This window comes from Aquila chrysaetos, chromosome 19, assembly GCF_900496995.4.
Source record: "Aquila chrysaetos chrysaetos chromosome 19, bAquChr1.4, whole genome shotgun sequence".
Taxonomy (NCBI): Eukaryota; Metazoa; Chordata; class Aves; order Accipitriformes; family Accipitridae; genus Aquila; species Aquila chrysaetos.
This window is the reverse complement of record NC_044022.1, coordinates 4,638,704-4,656,402: the sequence shown is the minus strand read 5'-3', so window position 1 is coordinate 4,656,402 and position 17,699 is coordinate 4,638,704. Positions and strand designations below refer to the sequence as shown.

Below are 17,699 nucleotides of genomic sequence, written 5' to 3'. Positions count from 1 at the left end.
ATAATGACCTAGTTAAAAAAAAAAAAAAAAAAAAGAGGTTGGTTTGGTTTTGGTTTGCAGAGCAGATCCTCAGAGGATGCCGTCAGGGGCCCCCTTCTACCTAGAACAGTTTGTCCTGACACCCTCACCCGCAGGCGGGTGTTCAGGTCCTGACTCCAGCACCTGCAATCGTGTCGAACAATGGCCGTGCTCACCTACAGCTAAATCCTCTGCAGCAGTGGCAGGCAGCACCCGCAGCAAAGCTGGGAACACTCACCCCCAAAATCCAGCTTTGCAACAGTATAAAAATAAGCTGCAGAACAGACCTGCTTGGAGACTCTTCTGTTCACTGAAACAGCAAAGTGCACAGTGCGAATGCTTTTAAAGAGGTGGGACATCAGTGCCATCAATTTAATCTTGAAAAACTCCAAAAGGTATTGTATACCACATTACAATTTTTCAGCTTAACTTTGGCACAATTTGAAGGAAAACACTATTTCTTTAGTGCTTTTTTTTTTTTTTTTTTTTTTGTCCTGGCTCTAATATATCATGTTCTAGGACAGGAACAACGAGCTACCGCACGTGTCACATTAGATGCCAGTTGCTTGGATGCCAGTTCCATGTAACTGTCAGCCGTTTATCCCAGACTCTCTGTAACCAACAGCCTTGAGGGAGCAGGGGGAATCTGACATTCTTCCAACATTGTAGACACCTGGATAATATCTTACTGTTGCTAGAGAGCACGGTGCAAAGCCACTCAGCTTGTATCCAGGAGGATTTACTAGTTCTGGGTCAGCATAACCTCAGCAGATCGAGCCGGCTCCTGGGCTCGCTGCAGGAACAGGCACAGGCCAGGAGGTCACTGCGTGCCCCAGAAAACTCCAGCAGCGGCTTCTCGGCAGGGATGCTGTTACTCATCATATTACCAGCTCCCACCAGCTTCCAGCTCCTGAAATGCTTCCCACAATCTGGCACGGTTCTGCAAACCCACATCATCCCAGAAGGAAGTTCACACCAGATCCTGGATACCTCTTCCTTCTGCCTAGACGACAACCGATCAGTTGCACACCCATTTTTGCTCGTCACCCACTTCCAAGACCCCACATCTGTCTTCCCCCGAGCCAAGTCACTTCAATTAATTACAAGCTATTGGCCACCCATTCCAGGACCCCAGGATTTCTTTTTCTACCCCCACAATACTTTCTGAACAGATGTCTGAGAACCTCAGCGTGAAAGCAACCAAGCTGGCTGAGCCCCTTACAGATGCAAGCTCCCACCAATCTGCCTGGGTTCGGTGGCACTGCCTGGTATTTTCTGCAGCATGACTAAGAAAAAAATTGACTTTCTGCCCCTCTCAACCCCTGGCTCTGAATTGCAGCATGTGCCTGCCAACATATCTTTCTCCTCCACACCCCTGAAGCTGCTGGGAGCTGTCCTTGCTCACAAGGGGGGCAATTAGCATGGGGAAAGGAGGGGTGAGAGAAAAAAAGAGAGACCTGCTACAGCTCACATCCTCCCCCTGTTGTTTTTCCTGCTTGGCCACCCTTCCTTCCAAATTACGAGGAAGCCAGTTGCAAACATGCATTTTTGTCATCGGACTGAATTAAAAGTAACAAAGTTGTGTTTGAACACATTAATGGATAATATCTACTTATTTTTTACTGAATTTTCTGCCTCATGATAATACACTGAGCAGCCAACTCTGAAACAAAAACTGAGGCAGTGGTTCAAAAGCCATTATGAGAGGAGGGGAAAAAAAAAAAAAAAAATCTCAGAAATACCAGCCTCAGCCCAGGTCCAGGGAGTGTAACTTTCAGTATGTAAATCTTTTCATCGTGCATTTGCAGAATCAGATTTTGGGACAGCATCCACAGCTACGTCTGTCATGTTGGTGGTCCAGTATCATAGCAGGAATGGCCACATAACTAACTACACAAGGGGCATGGAGGAGACTATCATTGCATTTCTGGAACAGAAGATAAATCACCAAGAAATCTGTTCAATTTTTCTACATGTAGCCTAAGCAGAGTCTATTTTAGAAGTCTGGAGGAAATTATATGCTTACTTTTTTAAAAACTATTTTTATCCCCTCCTTGCAGTGAACCTGATTCATAAAAGAACCACAGGACTCAGATTTCCTAAGGAGATGAGTTTAATTGACTCTGGCTTTTCATCCTCTCATTTCTTATTAAAAAAAAAAAAAAAAAAAAAAAAAAAAAGAGGAGGAGGAGGAAAAGGTTTCAGGTAGCACACAGAGCAGAACCAGCACAATCTCAGACAAGCAGCTGCTATATCACTATATCGTTCTTGATATGATCTTACCCTTCCCAGCACCATGGAAACTAATCTCCAAGGTAACACTTACACATCCCATAAAATGCATTTAAAAAAAACCCTCTCCCTTCATTAATTTAGCATAACATTGGTTTTCATTTTAACTAGTAAGTCTTCGCTCTCAACCGGCAAGTTGGTTGCAGCCTTAATTACAGGCATGATGACAAGCAGCATGCCCAGAATGTGCTTGAAAAGACACGAATCCTTAATTAGCAAAGTGTGGCTTAGTTTTAATGTATCAGCTGAGTTGTACACTGCATGGTCTGAGCTTGATCCAAGGCCTCACCTAGTGGGAGTCAAGAGCTTAGAAGGGATTTGATTTGGACGTTTCAGAGACTGTGAATCGGCAGATCATCCTAAACTTAATCCTGCAGCCATTCACGAAACAAAACTCTGATCTCCAGATACTTTAAACAGGTCTCAAAGGGACCAGGAATTAATCCTTTATTAGCCGGGAGTACAGATGCTGCTGTGTAAAAGCATCCTTCCGTCAGCGGCTTCTTTCTCGGCAGAGAGGACACGCTTCTGCTCCCTGGCAAGTGTGCCACAGGGGATGACGCAGAGATTCAAAAGAAGCTGTAGCAGCAATAATCCAGCTTCAGGACAAACTCTCAGCCCACAGCACACCACTCACCTTGCCAACTGACAGGAGCCAACAACAACGTGCCCCACAGACGGGTCCTGAAGTCCTCGGTGAGTGCAAGAGTGCAGCACCTATTTTGCAACAGTAACGCGGGTGCCCAAACAAGGCTGATCTTACAAACCGGGCTGCTGTCCTGGTCTGACACTAGGGTCTCGCAGTGCACCCACCGTACTTACCGATAACATAGGAGAGGATTAAATTCCACCCTGTGATGAAAGCCCACAGCTCGCCCACGGTCACGTAGCTGTAGAGATAAGCTGATCCCGTCTTAGGAACTCGAGCACCAAATTCTCCATAGCAGAGTCCGGCCAGCACTGAAGCCAAGGCAGCAATCAAGAAGGAGATAACGATGGCAGGTCCTGCGTTCTCCCGTGCCACGGCTCCAGCTAATACATAGACACCTGCACCCAAAGTGCTGCCTACACCCAGAGCCACTAAGTCAAATGTGTTGAGGCATCGCGAGAGCCGACTGTCTTCTCGAGTGCAGTCCACGTTTTTCCTGCGAAGAAGCTGGTTTCCAAAATTGATAATTTTCTGGCACTCCATCTCTGTGTTTGGGCCTGCAAGAAAGATGCTGCCATCATTACCTGGACCAGGATACGCCCCAGAGCACCATCACTGCACAGGTACACTGCTACAGCCCTGTTACATTTCAATAACTTAATCTTCCCACTTTCCACCTTTTTACATGGCAAAAGGTCTCCTTCAGCATTTCACCTAGGCTTAGCACAAGGAATTAACAAAGCCCATCTTTCAGATTTCAGAGCGGTTTTCCTGGGCTGGGAATTGAAAAAAAAAAAAAAAAAAAAAAGATATACATAGAGAGACGTACTTATATACGTTTTTTTAGTCTTGGGGTGAACTAAGAAGTAAGCATTACATCCCAGAATAAGGCACCACACGTGCTACTGTCCCTAGAGCACAACGCGACCACATGCTGCAGTCAGTGACACCATCTGCAGTCAAACAGACCCGCTGGGACATTTCCCATCTCTAAGCTCCAGCTCCAGCCACAGGCACTAGCACAGGCTGCTGTTGCCTACTACTGTGCAGGCTGAAACAGATATACTTTAGGAAAAAGGACATGTAGAATCAAGTTCTATTTAACTTGGTTACACTGAGACAAAGGCTCAAGCTATTTTGCATTTGCAACGACTGAAGCAAGAGCAGACCGGGGCTCCCTGAACGTCCCTGTCCCACTCAGAACAGAAACACTGCAGGACAGGGGTGTTTAATGAAACCATGGGGCAGGGTTTCCAGCTGTGGTCCCGTTTCAGCAACTGCACTATTCCCATGTACGGACCTGCTGGCACGGCCAAACAGCAATGTGCAGCGGCTTCAGCATGCGAGCAGTTCAGGTGCAGCTCCCCTGCTTGGGACCTTAGGATGGGATTAGCAGCAGGGTAAAGCAAACCCCTCTCTGTGGAGGGAACCCTTAGGAAATCCTTCCAGAGCTTCTCTTCCCATGAGAGACACGTATCTTGCAGTGCTACACCATGGGAAGATTTTGCTGTGCAACTCACCAAGCCTACAAATTCGACCATCTGCATAGGCGTCCACCAAACACAGACAGTGATAGCACTCATTAAAAGCTACAACTGGTCAAACCAGCATGGGCAGCAGTGGGGTCAGCTCCTTGAGGACATCCGTGGAACCAGTGCTGTTAGGAAGTCTGTCCCTTCAAGATTTATGTGCTTGGACACTGCCTGAGTACGCAAGTTTTGTCTTACCATTTCTGAAAAAAATTAAGTACATTGCTTCAAAATTGTCCTTGCCTCTAGAGAATGGCTATAGAGCTTCTCCTCACAGCATTACCTGAACCATGAGCACAGCATTAGAAGGAATTTCTTGCTTTTTACACCACCAAGTCTAGCCCCGGTTGGTCACGGGCAACCATGATGTACCATCAGGCCTTCCCTTAAAATTTCTAGGTGCATTATCTCCACTGTCGGAAAGCTTCACCAACACTCCTCTGCTCTCCAGCCAAAATGCTTTAGTACGCAGCGTTCATTCACATGCTTTTGTGCCAAGAATGGCCTTTTGCCACTCAGGTGGTTATCCCAGTGTACCTTTAGAGATCAGTCATAACCTCTCAACCTTCATTTTGCAAAGGTAAGCAATGCAAGCCCCAAAGACACAGGCAGTCCCTTGCCCTGTCTGCAACTGTTCACCTCTGAAGCACCCTCTGAGCAGCAGTATATCCCATCAGCACCCTTCTGCTCGTTGCATCAAGAGGAACCATCAGAAGATGCAACAAGAGCATCCCAAGAGCAACCACCAAGAACTCCAGTGGGTATCCAGTCCACTGCTTTCAGCTGGACACCTGCCCACCTCCCCAAAGCAGGGACAGGGCAGTCCTGAACTTTGAACTGGGGTAAGGTGACACTCTACCAGTGTCTGTTTTCCTCTCCCAGTCCCTGACTTCTCACTAAAAAGTCCCTTTTCCACTGCGCCAGTTTCCTACTAGTCCTCATCTTCATAAACAACTTCCTGAGTGGCATTGCATCAAAAGCTTTGCTGAAGTCAAGATAAAGGACAGCTATCATTCTTCCCTTTAACCTTAGAAGTAAAAAACCAAGGGTCCCCCACCTTCCCTGTGTCTCTTATCAAATAAAACTGCCTGTCTCTCATAGGTAAACTCATGTATCTCTTTGCTCTTCTCCAGTCAATGGGCACCACCTCCTACTTCGACAGAAGTTTCACATTGCTGGTTCACCACCGTTTTCATGCCCTCGTTCTTTCCGATTACCCGTCCCTGACCCTCCTCTTCTGAGTGTTGCTCCCACTGGCTGTAGCCGTTTTCCTCAGGCCATACTCTGCCATCCCACCTTCATCCCAGCATCATCATCCTCATTCAGTATTTGGCAGCTGGATAATATGATGCTCTCCACAGGTAGGATGTTTCCATAGGACCTGCTGGATTACTCCTAATTCATATACACAGAAAAGCACGCACTAAAATAAAGCAGCGTTGGGGGAGCTGTAACAAGGCATGTTCTTCACCTTGAATGCGCCTCCAGTGGAAGAAATCCAACACTTGTGACAAGCACCAAGAAGCTTTGAATGTCCCTGCAGAGCCACACTCCAACCGAAGACAACTGGCAAGCTAAGCCAGAGTAACAACGCTGGCACTGACAACAACGGACCATGCTTTTACAAACACATTTGGCTCCAGGCACTAAAATCACTACTATAAGACCTGCATTAAACTCTTTAATGCCCATTAGCATTTCTGTTCTGAGCATAAGAGTACTTTAAAAGTGAATGTCCCAGTTGCCCCATTTATTAGGCTTTGGTTCACACTGCAAAGAGCTTGTGGCATGCACAAACCCGATACTACCGGGATGAACCTAAACCTAAAGACGCTGCAAGGGCATATGTAACGCATCCCAACACCTGATGGGTGCTCAGCCTGCAGGAACAGCTAGTCCAGGATAACCTCCCCTGTAAGATCTGTCATGCAGACATCAGATTCTCAGCAGCAATTGCTTTGTTCTGCAAATCTACAGGCTGCATTACTTGCTCATGTGGACACAGCCAGCAAGGATGAACGTCATCTTCCATCTCAGACTGCATCCTGTAGCTCCAAGCCCCAGCCTGATATCCACATTGCATCATTAAGCCCAGCTTCAGCAGCAGGGTTTTTAAATGTTTCTTCATTAATTATGGAAAAGGAGAAAGGTTCTTTTATTTAGATGCAACGCTGGACTGAGGCATTCACATTCCAATGAATAGCGCCTCATATACCAATAATGGAACAGCAGTATACATCGCACACTAACATCAATAGTATGCTGAGAATAATGTGTAGGCAAAAATATTACTAAATGCAATTTACAGTATGGTCAAGTGAGATTGGTACTTCATCAGCTCCAGCTAAAACCCCGTGTAAAAGGTGGGAAAATACATGCTAAGAAACTTAATTAACTGAGTTAGCTATTAAATCCCATGCTTCAATTTTGTCACCACAGCATCAACTACAGAATCAAAAATCCTCTTCATTTTTCCAAGACACCAGTCATAAGCCCTGGCTTAAATCCCTTTCTCTTGGCCTTATGCTAACTCCCCTACTATGAGAAAGTAATTACAACTGCAGGAACAAGGCTGAGGACTTACAAGCCCCACCGTGTCAGGAATTGTCTCCTCCACCAACAGCTCTCAAACACACTCCCAAGAGACATGGATTTAGACTAATGGAGAAAGGCACGTTTCAGGCCAATCTTACAAAAATCTCATTTGATGAACCATGGGAATTCCCAACGCACACAGAGAGGGAAAACGATCTTCTCCCTTCAGAAGGAAGACAGACCTCTTTACCTAAGTGCATTCATATGTCAGGTTGCTCAAGGCACTCTCCTTCCCACTTGAACCTTACGCAAATCCGTGTCAGCCAGGACTGCCTGCGGCTGGACACCTGCCCACCTCCCCAAAGCAGGGACAGGGCAGTCCTGAACTTTGAACTGGGGTAAGGTGACAAGAAGAACACTGCACCGGAGCATCCCCTATGAATTTTGTTGCTTTCTAGGACAACACAAGTCCTAGGCTTTGCTTAACTCCCACCAAAGTGATGCAGAGATCCCATTGATGGCTGCATCCTATGAAGACCACAGCAATGGGGCTAACTCATCCACCCTGCTCAGCAGTGGTGGTGGTTTATGTTCAGTCTGGACCTCCAAGAAATGGGGAGGATCCCAGTGCTATGCACCAAAAAAAAAAAAAAAAAAAAGCTACAGAAGATACAGAAGATAAAAAAGCCCTCCAAAACAAAACAAAGAAATCCTTGCCATAAACTGCACCCACCTATGAGCAAGACACCCACAGGAGATTTGTTACTGGATTTATTTTCCAAAGCTAGTGTGAAAGTCAGGACCAGTTTGACTCAGAACCAAACTCTGGATTTCAGAACATGGGTTTATTCTGTGGTACAGAAACATCAAGAAATGCCAAAGGACTGGTGAAAAACAGTTTACTTCTTGCTAAGTCAGTATTTATAGCAAGGTTTAGACATTCAATGGCCTGAACAGAGGAGTTTGAAGCAACACAGAAGAATACAGGAAAGTCCCAGCCGAGGCTATTAATAAAGACAGAAAATGGAAAGGAGGTAGAGAGATGCCCCAGCTCAGCGACAAGCTGAGCAATGAGCCAGGGAGGTCTGCAGAGATGCAGTGCAGCTGGGCAGGGCTCGTCTGCCCTTTGCACAGAGCCCCTGGGCAGGTCCTTATGGACCCCTGAGGCTGAGCTGGACCAACCACAGGGGAACACCAGAGATGCTCGGAGGAGATCTTCCTGAGACATATCACCCTGGGCAAGGCTACAGGTCCAGGCCTCCCCAAATCCCAGTGACTTACATGTTATTTTGTGTTCCTCAGGGTTTGCACCTCCGAGTTGACATCAACCTTGCTGAGCATACTGGGTTTCATCCTACAAGCTGCTGAACATTTCTTACATGGAAAATCAAGGTGAGGGAGGAGGGTATCCTGCAAGGTTGGGCCACGTAATATGCAGACGGAAAAGGTTTGTGATGTGCAATCACTCATCAACACGTGGGTTTCTACGATGCCCACACAATGGTGCTAACCCTAAGAGCTAGAAGGCACTAATGATACACTTGCTTGCAGTCTGTAAGGGACCTGCTGTCCCCATACACTGCAGAAAGCTCCAAGGAAGACATGCTCTGTGGTGAACAAAAGCAAAAGGCAGAGGTCAGGCTGTGCACAGCCTGACATTAACTTTGTCTAGGAAGTGCCTCCAGGTGGAGGTGGACCAAGGTTGCCCGCAGGTGAGAGCCGCTCTCCCTCCTCTTTCCATCACCACTGACACCCGAGGAGCTGTGGATGCTAAGTCTCTTTCAGGATTTGGCTCAAGGCATCTGCTTCAAAAACATACTACCTAACAATAATGGTAGACCTTTTATTTCCTACCTAGCCATTTGACTCAAATTTAACTAAATTTGGTGCCTTGCAAAGCAAACATGACTCAGTGGTCCCAACCCAATGGGAGTTTCATCTCTGCATTGAAAATGAAGGCAGATCTGGTACCCAATGCCCTCCCTTGCAACACACGTCATCACAAATCACTTCTTTGGCAAGAACGGGGCCAGGGAGGGGCAACGTCCCCAGAAGAGAAACAGCCCCTCGCTGCAGGGAAGGAGGATCAGGGCATGAACTTGGCAAGGTTTTTGGGGGCGGGGGGGACATAGGATTTATTCATTAAAAAAAAATAATCTAGTGAATTATTTCAAGCTTATATATCAGTCAAGAGTATCCCACAAGAAACGTATTTCAATACTATTTCAACACTATTTCATTTTGAAGCTCCCTCAGGCATATCTACAGGTGTTCACAGCTGTACTACAGCTATCAAGAATAAAGCAGAACTGTGTTTTATGGATAATTTGTTTAGAAGAGGGGCTATTTAATTGTGACAGACGTAGAAATTAAGGCCAACATCCTGCAATTGGCTTTATGCCAGCAGACAGTGCTCTTCTCGGTGATCTCAAGATCAAGATATCAACTTCATCCTGCCCAAAAAGCATCAGAAAGTCTGAGTGTCTCTGTTGTGAATAAAATACTTCCTACGACCCGTAGATAACAGATGGGGAGCTGGGTACAGGGCACGGTACCCAAGCTGCAGACATGTTCTGCATCCCTCACAGGGAGCGCTGTCCTTCATCTCACAGATGACTGATCACCATCCTAAGCATCTCTTACATGTTTTTGTTGCTTTTGAAACAGCAGGTACCAAATCAACCTTTCACTTTCAATCATATTCACTGTAGCTTGGCAAAGAGACCTTCAATAAAGACAAGCGGGATTTTTTTCAGGAGAACAGTCTTTTGGTTTATCAGGATGCAGTACAGGGGCCATTACACCTCTGCCCAAAGCCTTTCCTCTGATATCATTTGTTACCTTTGCAATTGTATCAAAGGGTGATTTTGGCGGAGATTATGATTTTTCCCTCCTTAGAAGTTGGATCCGGCTGTGATCTCGCTTTCTGAAACAGCCGTTCTTGTCTTTGAAGTGAGGAAATGTGTTCTGGGCTGGTTCCTCTCACTCCCACTCCCAACCATACTTGAAACGACGAGCCTTTTTTTGAATGTACGGTCAGTATTCCTGTGGCATAACGCAGTCCTAATCACATAAACCAATATAAATTATTCCAGAAATGTTACCAGACGGTACAAAAGCATCTTCAAGTTGAGGGAGCTTGATCTGAATGAACACAGATTAGCTTTGTTCTGCACACACCTAGCTCTCACCCCTGCCTTTTCCGATGAGAAACACTGAGCTGCAAGCCCCGGCCACTCAGACCCTGGGTAGGGAATGGCTTCACCCCAAGGTTCTGGGCACCTTCATGTTTCAGCAAGAGCCGAGGGCTTTGAGAGCAGCGGGAAGCAATGATGCACCTAGATAACCTAGCAGGGCGGACCCCGGGGCAGGGGCCACATCCTTGGGTGAAATCCTGTCCTGCTGAAGTCAATGGCAAAGCTCCCACCGACTTCAATAGGGGCCAAATTCCACCCACTGCTACTGGTCCTTGTCTTTTATTTACAGTGCATTTTATGTTTGTTACTTTTGTTCCCTGTCCAAATTCTTGTGCCTTGACTGTATTGTATTTTCAAATAAAATAAGATATTCTTCCTCCTCTTATCTAATGGTTAACATACCTATTATATCAGGTTGATAGATTTCCTTCCCCATTAACAACATTTTAAAAAGGGACATTCTTCAAAACAATCCCGTAAGAAAATAAGCAATCTTGCATCTGGTTAACAGCAAAAAGTAAACCATAACAAACATCTGTCCAGCTAAACATAAAACACGATGTGTAAAAATAAGCTGACAGGGCACCATTTTATATAAGCAGTACTATCACTTCCTAAACAATTACAATTTGTCTCAGCTTCTGAAAAACCACTCCTTATCTATTTCAAGGCCTTGCTGCTCCTGAAAATTTTCTTCTCCAATTTGCAGAAGAGCATAAAATTAAAGCTGATTATGCAGAACAAGGAGCTTTCTACTACAGAAAGAAGAAAACCCAAGCCTGACCCCGCTGCACATCCAATGAACTCCACAGGCACCTCCTCAGAGGAAGCACAAGCAGAAATCCCCACTCAACATTGTCCCACATATGCTTATACCCATTTTGAAACACATGGAAACCTCTACTGCCATCAGTACCCTCCTCTTACAGCAAAGTGATGTCCTGAGGACAGTCTTATTTTTCCTCAGCATCTGTTTGGTCTTCAACAAATGTATCCCCCAGACAGCCGTACCATCACTGCTACCAGTCTGCAGAACAAAGAGCTTGTGCTTATGCCATGTTGGTATGTTTGGCAAACAATGTGGAATGGGTTTGGTGCTCTGTATTTAGTTCAAACACAGGTCAGCTACCTGAACAGGCATGTAGTGATGATGCCAACTTTTTTCATCAACACACAGGTAACAAAGCCATTTGGGAGCCCTTTCCAAAAGGCTGATTTTGCTATTTCCATCCCCAAGGTAGCGCAATTCACAGAGAAGTCCTACGCAGAAAAAGAAGAGGTAGAAAACCTCAATTCCGACTACTGCCATTAACATTACAGATATTTTGGAGGTGTCAGATTTGACTGTAGACTCCTAGATACAAAGAGGTTATGTTGTAAGGAACCAGACCAGAACCACTGAATGCTTTTTGAAGCATCGTTCAGAAATCCAATGAGGAAAGTCAACAGTCCCCGAGGCACGTCAGCCCCAGGTGCGATCCATTACAGTATAAAGCAGGAATTGTGTCAGATATGTCCTTCCAAAATGTCTCGCCTTAGAAAGTCTCCAATTTTTGTTACGTTACTCCGCAACAAGTGACAGAGCAGAGACGAGATGGCTACAGCAGATGCTGAACTTTCCCCACAGATACTTGAACACTTAATCTCAAGATTTTTAGAAGCACAAGCAAAGGACATGGCATCAGACCCTAAGGTGCGTCTGTCTGCGTGCTCATCAGCTGCGGTGGACAAGGCAGGCAGTTTAGAGAGGACACGCTTGGGACAAGTGCTGAGAACCAACTCAGAGGCTGCGGTCGTAGCCATTTGCAGATGCCTGCCACCAGCAAAAAGGCTGATGAAAATAAAGGAATGACCAAGTATTAGCATTATGCGAAGCTGGAAGATATCCCACCATAGTAGCAGTAATGGCAAGGAGTCCAAGCCAAAAGCCACCAAAGTAACTGTAATTCTTTGCATTGGTTTCACTGTGTGTAAAGGGATGCTGTCCCGCTGAAGTATTTTAACCAGGCAACAAATATCTTGTCCTTGTGCTGTTAAATTGTTCCCTTCTTGATTATCATAATTTTATTTTTTATTTTTCACACATGTACATATGTATGCATATATCTCAATATACATTACAAAAATGTAGATTATATCAGTGTACATATATGGATACTAAATGTTATAGTCTTTGCCAATTCTGTCATTAAAAACCAAGATCAGCCACTAGCAAGGTACTTGCTACTCAGAAGAAGGAAGCCACCCAATTAAATATAAACTACGCACTATAAGTGTGTAAGATAAGGGCACACACACGTGGGTGTGCAGTGTATACAAAACACAATCTTAACCACGGCTTAAAGACACACTGCCTGTAAGAAGGGGACCATATTACTGTCCTCTGTTGAGCGCATCTGCTTTAACAGCACGAGGGAAGTGGTACTGGGGGACCAGCCCGCAGTCACCGATGGCTGGAGATGGTGCAGGTTTCTGTTCCTCAAGCTCCTGAAGTGTGAGGGACATTTCCAAGGCAGCATCTCCCATTCTTCTCCAGGCATCTCATAGCCCTGGAGAATTTCTTCCATTGGAAAAGGAGCAGTGAGGTACGTTCTCCAATCCCTATGCCAACCACTTACCAGCAATCAGTTACTGAAAGGGGAACACCAAATCCCGCTGGACATGAAGAAGGTGCTGGTGCTCCAGCATTGCCTCAGCAGAATGGCGGGCTGCTGCAGCTCACCTGCCTGTTTTCCAAACTGTCACAGCTACTGGCTGTACCAAGGTCAGAAATTCCTCTCCCATCCCAGGACAAATTCTGAGATGTCAAAGACCCTCCTTTCCCCAAGTCCAGACAAGAAGTCTCAATTTCCCCAAAATTTTAAAGCAGGCAAACTGCAATGCTTTGACTCAATACCTGCAGAAAACTCAATCTGGGTTATTTGTGGTGATACATGAAACTCATTTTAAAATGATTAGTGATTTTTGACCAAAATAAAGGAGGGAGATTCCTGCTCTGAAAGGTCTGAGGGGAATGCTTCAACCTCCCACAATTCAAGCTTCAAAATCTCCAAAATGGCAGTTCAGTGATCTCCATTCTTCTTCACAAAGCTTCAGCTGTGATTTCCATCAAACGTGGCACACAGTAAGCCATTCAACAGGTAAAAGGTTGGATAAACATTAATTCCCCTCCTTAGCTATTGCAGAAACACACAACATATTAGGCTTAATTTGCAGCGGGGAATTTGACGTTACGATCACTTTCCAACTGTGGGCACAATGAAGGGCTGGGACAGGATACAAGATGAAAGTCTCCACCACCCAAGTGTTGCAAGAACAGGTTAGAGAAATACCTGTTAGACACAAACTGGATATAGTGCATCCTGCCTCAAAGCAGGGAAGACTCAGGTGCAGCCAGGCAGCATGCTTGTTTTGGCAGGGTTAAACCATGAAACCAGATGTTCCTCTCTCCAGGCCACTGCATATCGCCCCTGTAGCTGTACTAGAATAACCACCTGGGGAATTGTGCTGCAAACAGCATCGCTGAAATGAACCCAATGCTGTGCCTACAATGAACTGGGTGGCAAGCCACCGCAGCCAGCAGCTGAGGCAAAGAGGGATGGGACACTTTCCAGGATGGATTCCCACCTGGGAAGTACCATCCAGCAAAAGGCATCTTCGGTGCCCTCAGCCCTTTTAGCCCGTACCTCAGACTTCAGCTGGTGAGGATCCTCTGGCAGCTCAAAACAGCACTCAGCTGTTTGGAGGAGGAAGAGCAGGAGGAGGAGGAGGGCAGCACTACATTTGCCACTCACAGCTCCTCAGGGATCAAAAAGTTAAGGAGATGTCTTCCTGCCTAGCTGATAAAGGGCATCACACCTCTCTCGTTACATGAATCACTATTTTCAAATGAAAAAGCATCTAATTGAAAAGTCTCCCACCAGCTCTAGTACAGTCTCCTCAAATAGTTCCTCAGCATGGCTTCAAATAACACTTTGCAAGAAAATTGCTTAATTTAACTCCTCAATTTGTCATAAAACCCGAGGGGATCTCCACTGATAATTAGACTTCCCAAATGAAAGCCTGAGACAGATTGCCAGGGATCTACTCAGAGTGACACATCGCCCGTAATCTGCCAAGGACTCAGCCTTGGTATCGAGCAGAAAAAAAAATTATGCTCTGGAAAACAATATTAAATAAGTGAGCTTCTGTCTTCTTAAACCCAGATAAAATTAAGACAAAGCTTTGCTTAGCCAAAATGCCTGGCTGTGCCATTCAGCATGCTCCAGTCATGGTCCTTGGACAATAGTCCTTGGAAGAAGGTGGAAAATGTCCGTTAGGAGATAAGGAAGCGAGTTAGACAGAAGTTGGTTTGTTATTAAAACAGTAGCAGGGAAACAAACAAATAAAAATATTAAGAGCCTCAACCTTCATGCAGAACGACAAACACCACCCTGCACAGATGCAGGACACATCCGATGAGACACACAGACAGACAGAAGAATGGAGAAGACTTCCCTGAACACCATCATTTCACCAGGAGTAAGGGCACACAGCTGAGTGGGGATTTTCAGGTGTGGACAAGGGGCAGATCAAAGTGGGTATAAACCAGTGGATTTTGCTATGTCCCTGAGCAGCTGGGGAGCAGGCGGAGGCCAGCAAGTAACTCGTGGTGAGCAGTGGCAGCTCCAGCTGGAGGCAGCAGCAGACTCCAGTCACCCCTGCCCAGTGGCCCGTGGGCATCCTGCCTGAGCATGGACCAGGGTTTGGCCACCTTCGTGGACCACCGTGTCCGCAGGTCAGATGTTTCTCAAACAGGCACGCTCTCAGCACTGGTGCACGGCTTATCACCATGCTGCTGTCCCAATTAAAAACTTCCTCTGTTACCATAACGGGTACTGACTCAAAGCAAAGGAACCCTTTCCTTTACTTGGAAAGCAGGAACAGTGTTTCTGCAAGAGGTAGAAGTGTCTGAAGAGCTTTTTTAGAGGAAATGCTCTGTAAATTCCTCTTTGGAGGAATAACTTGCAGAAAGGGGAGCTCAGCCTGTGCTGGATGCACTTGTTCAGGGAGGAAGGGGAGCAGAAGTTGTATGTGGCCAAGTCACAGGGCTCCCTGTGCCTTACACCAAGATGACTCCAGGCTTCTAAGAAAGACTTTGCTACCCTTGGGTAACTGTGTTTGCAAATTAAGTGTTTAAGATCAGGCTGGAGGGAGCTTTGAGCAACCTGATCTAGTGAAAGATGTCCCTGTTCCTTCCAACCCAAACCATTCTATGATTCTATGAAACCTCAAATTATGCTACATTACTCCTTTGGGCTTATGCAATCAAAATAAAGTAATTAGAATATGTTTTCATTAATCCAGGAGTTTTTCCACTGAATTGGAGGCCATTCTCAAGGGCTTGCCCCACACAGACCTCCCGAGTTAGACCTGCCAGCCCTGCACCCTGATGTGGCTGTTGGGTAGTGACTCAACACAGCGGAAAAATTAAGAAAAACTTCCGTTTTCTGAAGAAACCAAAATTAATTTCTCACTAAGCAAGCAAGCTGCATTCAAAAATATATTACAACCTTCTGAGGGCACTTGCATGACTACGGACCTAATACTAAAGCTTTCTGTGAACATGATTTACACCGTACCAAAGAGAAGCCTAGTGTGAAAGGACCTAAAATGTTTGCTTTCAGACCCAGTATTCCTGCATTCCAGCCACAATTCAAGGGCTCGGGAGGGATCAGCTCCTTCCAAGCCCCACGTGTTCCATCACTGCAGGCACAAACAAGCACTTCACACACACCCCCCCCCAGCTGGTGTGTGCAGCCACGTACTCTCCTGCAGCAGAGACGATGCTACGTGTCTGCAGTTTCAGGGGTGGCTCTTGACAACTGCCTAGCAGACAAGTAATTCCCACTGGAGAGCTCTTTGGGAAGACCTCCCCCTGAAAATCAATGCCCTGACTCATGCTGGATTAAAAGCAATGACTGAATGCTAGCGCACAATCCAACTAGTACTGCCCTTTCCCCAGACATACCCTGCTGACCCGGCTCACCCGGTGCCGAAGGAGCCAACAGCACATGCCTCGGAGGGGCTGCCGATGCCCCAGCTGCCTGGGAAGAGCACGAGGAGCGGAGCGTCTTGCAGGAGAAAGCCCTAATTGAGGCAGTCCGGTCAGCCCAAACCAAGGCAGAGGGAGATGCTGAACACCAATGGTGTGGCCACACTTCCAGTGTAACTGGGATATGGCGATGTCCCAACTCCCTGACGGTTAATGACCCTCCCTGCCCGTCAGTCCATGACACATGCCTCACCAGGGACCGTTGTTTTGGGAGGGGAATTGGGCAGGGCAGGGCAGCTGCTGAGCCTGGCTCCAGGACCACAGGATGTGTCTACATCAGCATAGTCTAGACAGACACCCACAGCAAAACAGGAGCCAAGGACGGTGCAAAGAGATGGAGCAGAGGAGGTAAAGCACGGGGCTGCGTGAAGGAGAAAGAGAGGGGAGGTGATAAAAGCCGGCCCACATTTGAGGCAGGGGGTAACAGCCCTCCAGGAGTGCAGCCAGCACACCCAGAAGCGATGGACACCACGCTCGCCTCCCAGCCTGCGAGGAAGCACCGCTCCTTCGGCCATCCCTCACCATGGCAGGGCAGTGGGCACACACTTCTCGCCCGAGATCAAACCATCCCAGCCACGACTGCCCACCCTGGCTCTCCCAGCCCGGTCAGCGCTGCTACCTGTGCTGCCTTCAGGCTTGCAACAAGCTGCTGGCATTGCATCATCCTCCCACCTTCCTCCCCTTCCCAGGCAGCTGCCCTCCGCAATATTCCCAGCCATCACGAGCGGAGAGGGCGGCTAAAAACGGACTAGTGTTTAGGAATAGCAGCGATGCAGAGTTTGGTGTTTTTTGCAGGCACTACAAGCAGTTTCCATGGCAGCTTCGCCCACGCGCTTGCCTGCTTGCTGTTAAAACTTCACAGGGCAGAAGTCACTCGCTGCCGTTTCAGTGTTTGACCCAATCCTGCCCAGCTCCGCAGTTCTTCAGTCCCATACACCACCAGAGCTAGTAAAATCCCCTATTCAAAAGGGCAGGACCATCCAACTAATTAAAAAAAAAAAAGTGTATGAAATGGGATTACTGGTCTGACTGTGGGGAAAAAAAATTCAGTCTCAGAAATGTTTTGCAAATAATCCCACAAGCCATCATTGTAAAGACTTTGCAGCTCCTAAGCACTGATGGATTTACAACAAAATGCCCCTGAAAACTGCATCCATTTTAGGCATTTAAGCCTAAAATAAGTACAGAGCACAGCAAATGATACAAGCATGATGTTTGACTGGTCTGACGATAGGGTAACCAACCACTCCTGTTTTCACACACAGATATCACAGCCCAGTTTTGATATATTCTACCTAAATAAATCTTATCAGAAAGGAGGTACAACACTTATGTGGAATTACATTTCACAGTGAGGTAGGTGTGGAGTCTGTTTGCTTTGGGTA

At 46.5% G+C, this 17,699-nt stretch overlaps 1 protein-coding gene across 7 annotated transcripts in view; it reads right to left on the bottom strand.

The window, feature by feature from the left end:
* SLC7A1 (solute carrier family 7 member 1) overlaps positions 1-17,699 on the bottom strand; it is a 48,445-nt gene that overhangs the window by 21,505 nt on the left and 9,241 nt on the right. For 5 of the 7 annotated variants that reach the window (XM_030042776.2, XM_030042777.2, XM_030042774.2 and 2 more), the window contains exon 2: positions 3,133-3,516. In XM_030042776.2, coding sequence (XP_029898636.1) covers positions 3,133-3,502 — 370 coding nt within the window. In that variant the 5' untranslated portion in view covers positions 3,503-3,516. Of the gene's footprint in view, positions 1-3,132; positions 3,517-7,447; positions 7,459-9,864; positions 10,087-17,699 lie in introns of all 7 variants that reach the window. The other 2 variants (XM_030042772.2, XM_030042771.2) reach the window with 2 other exon arrangements.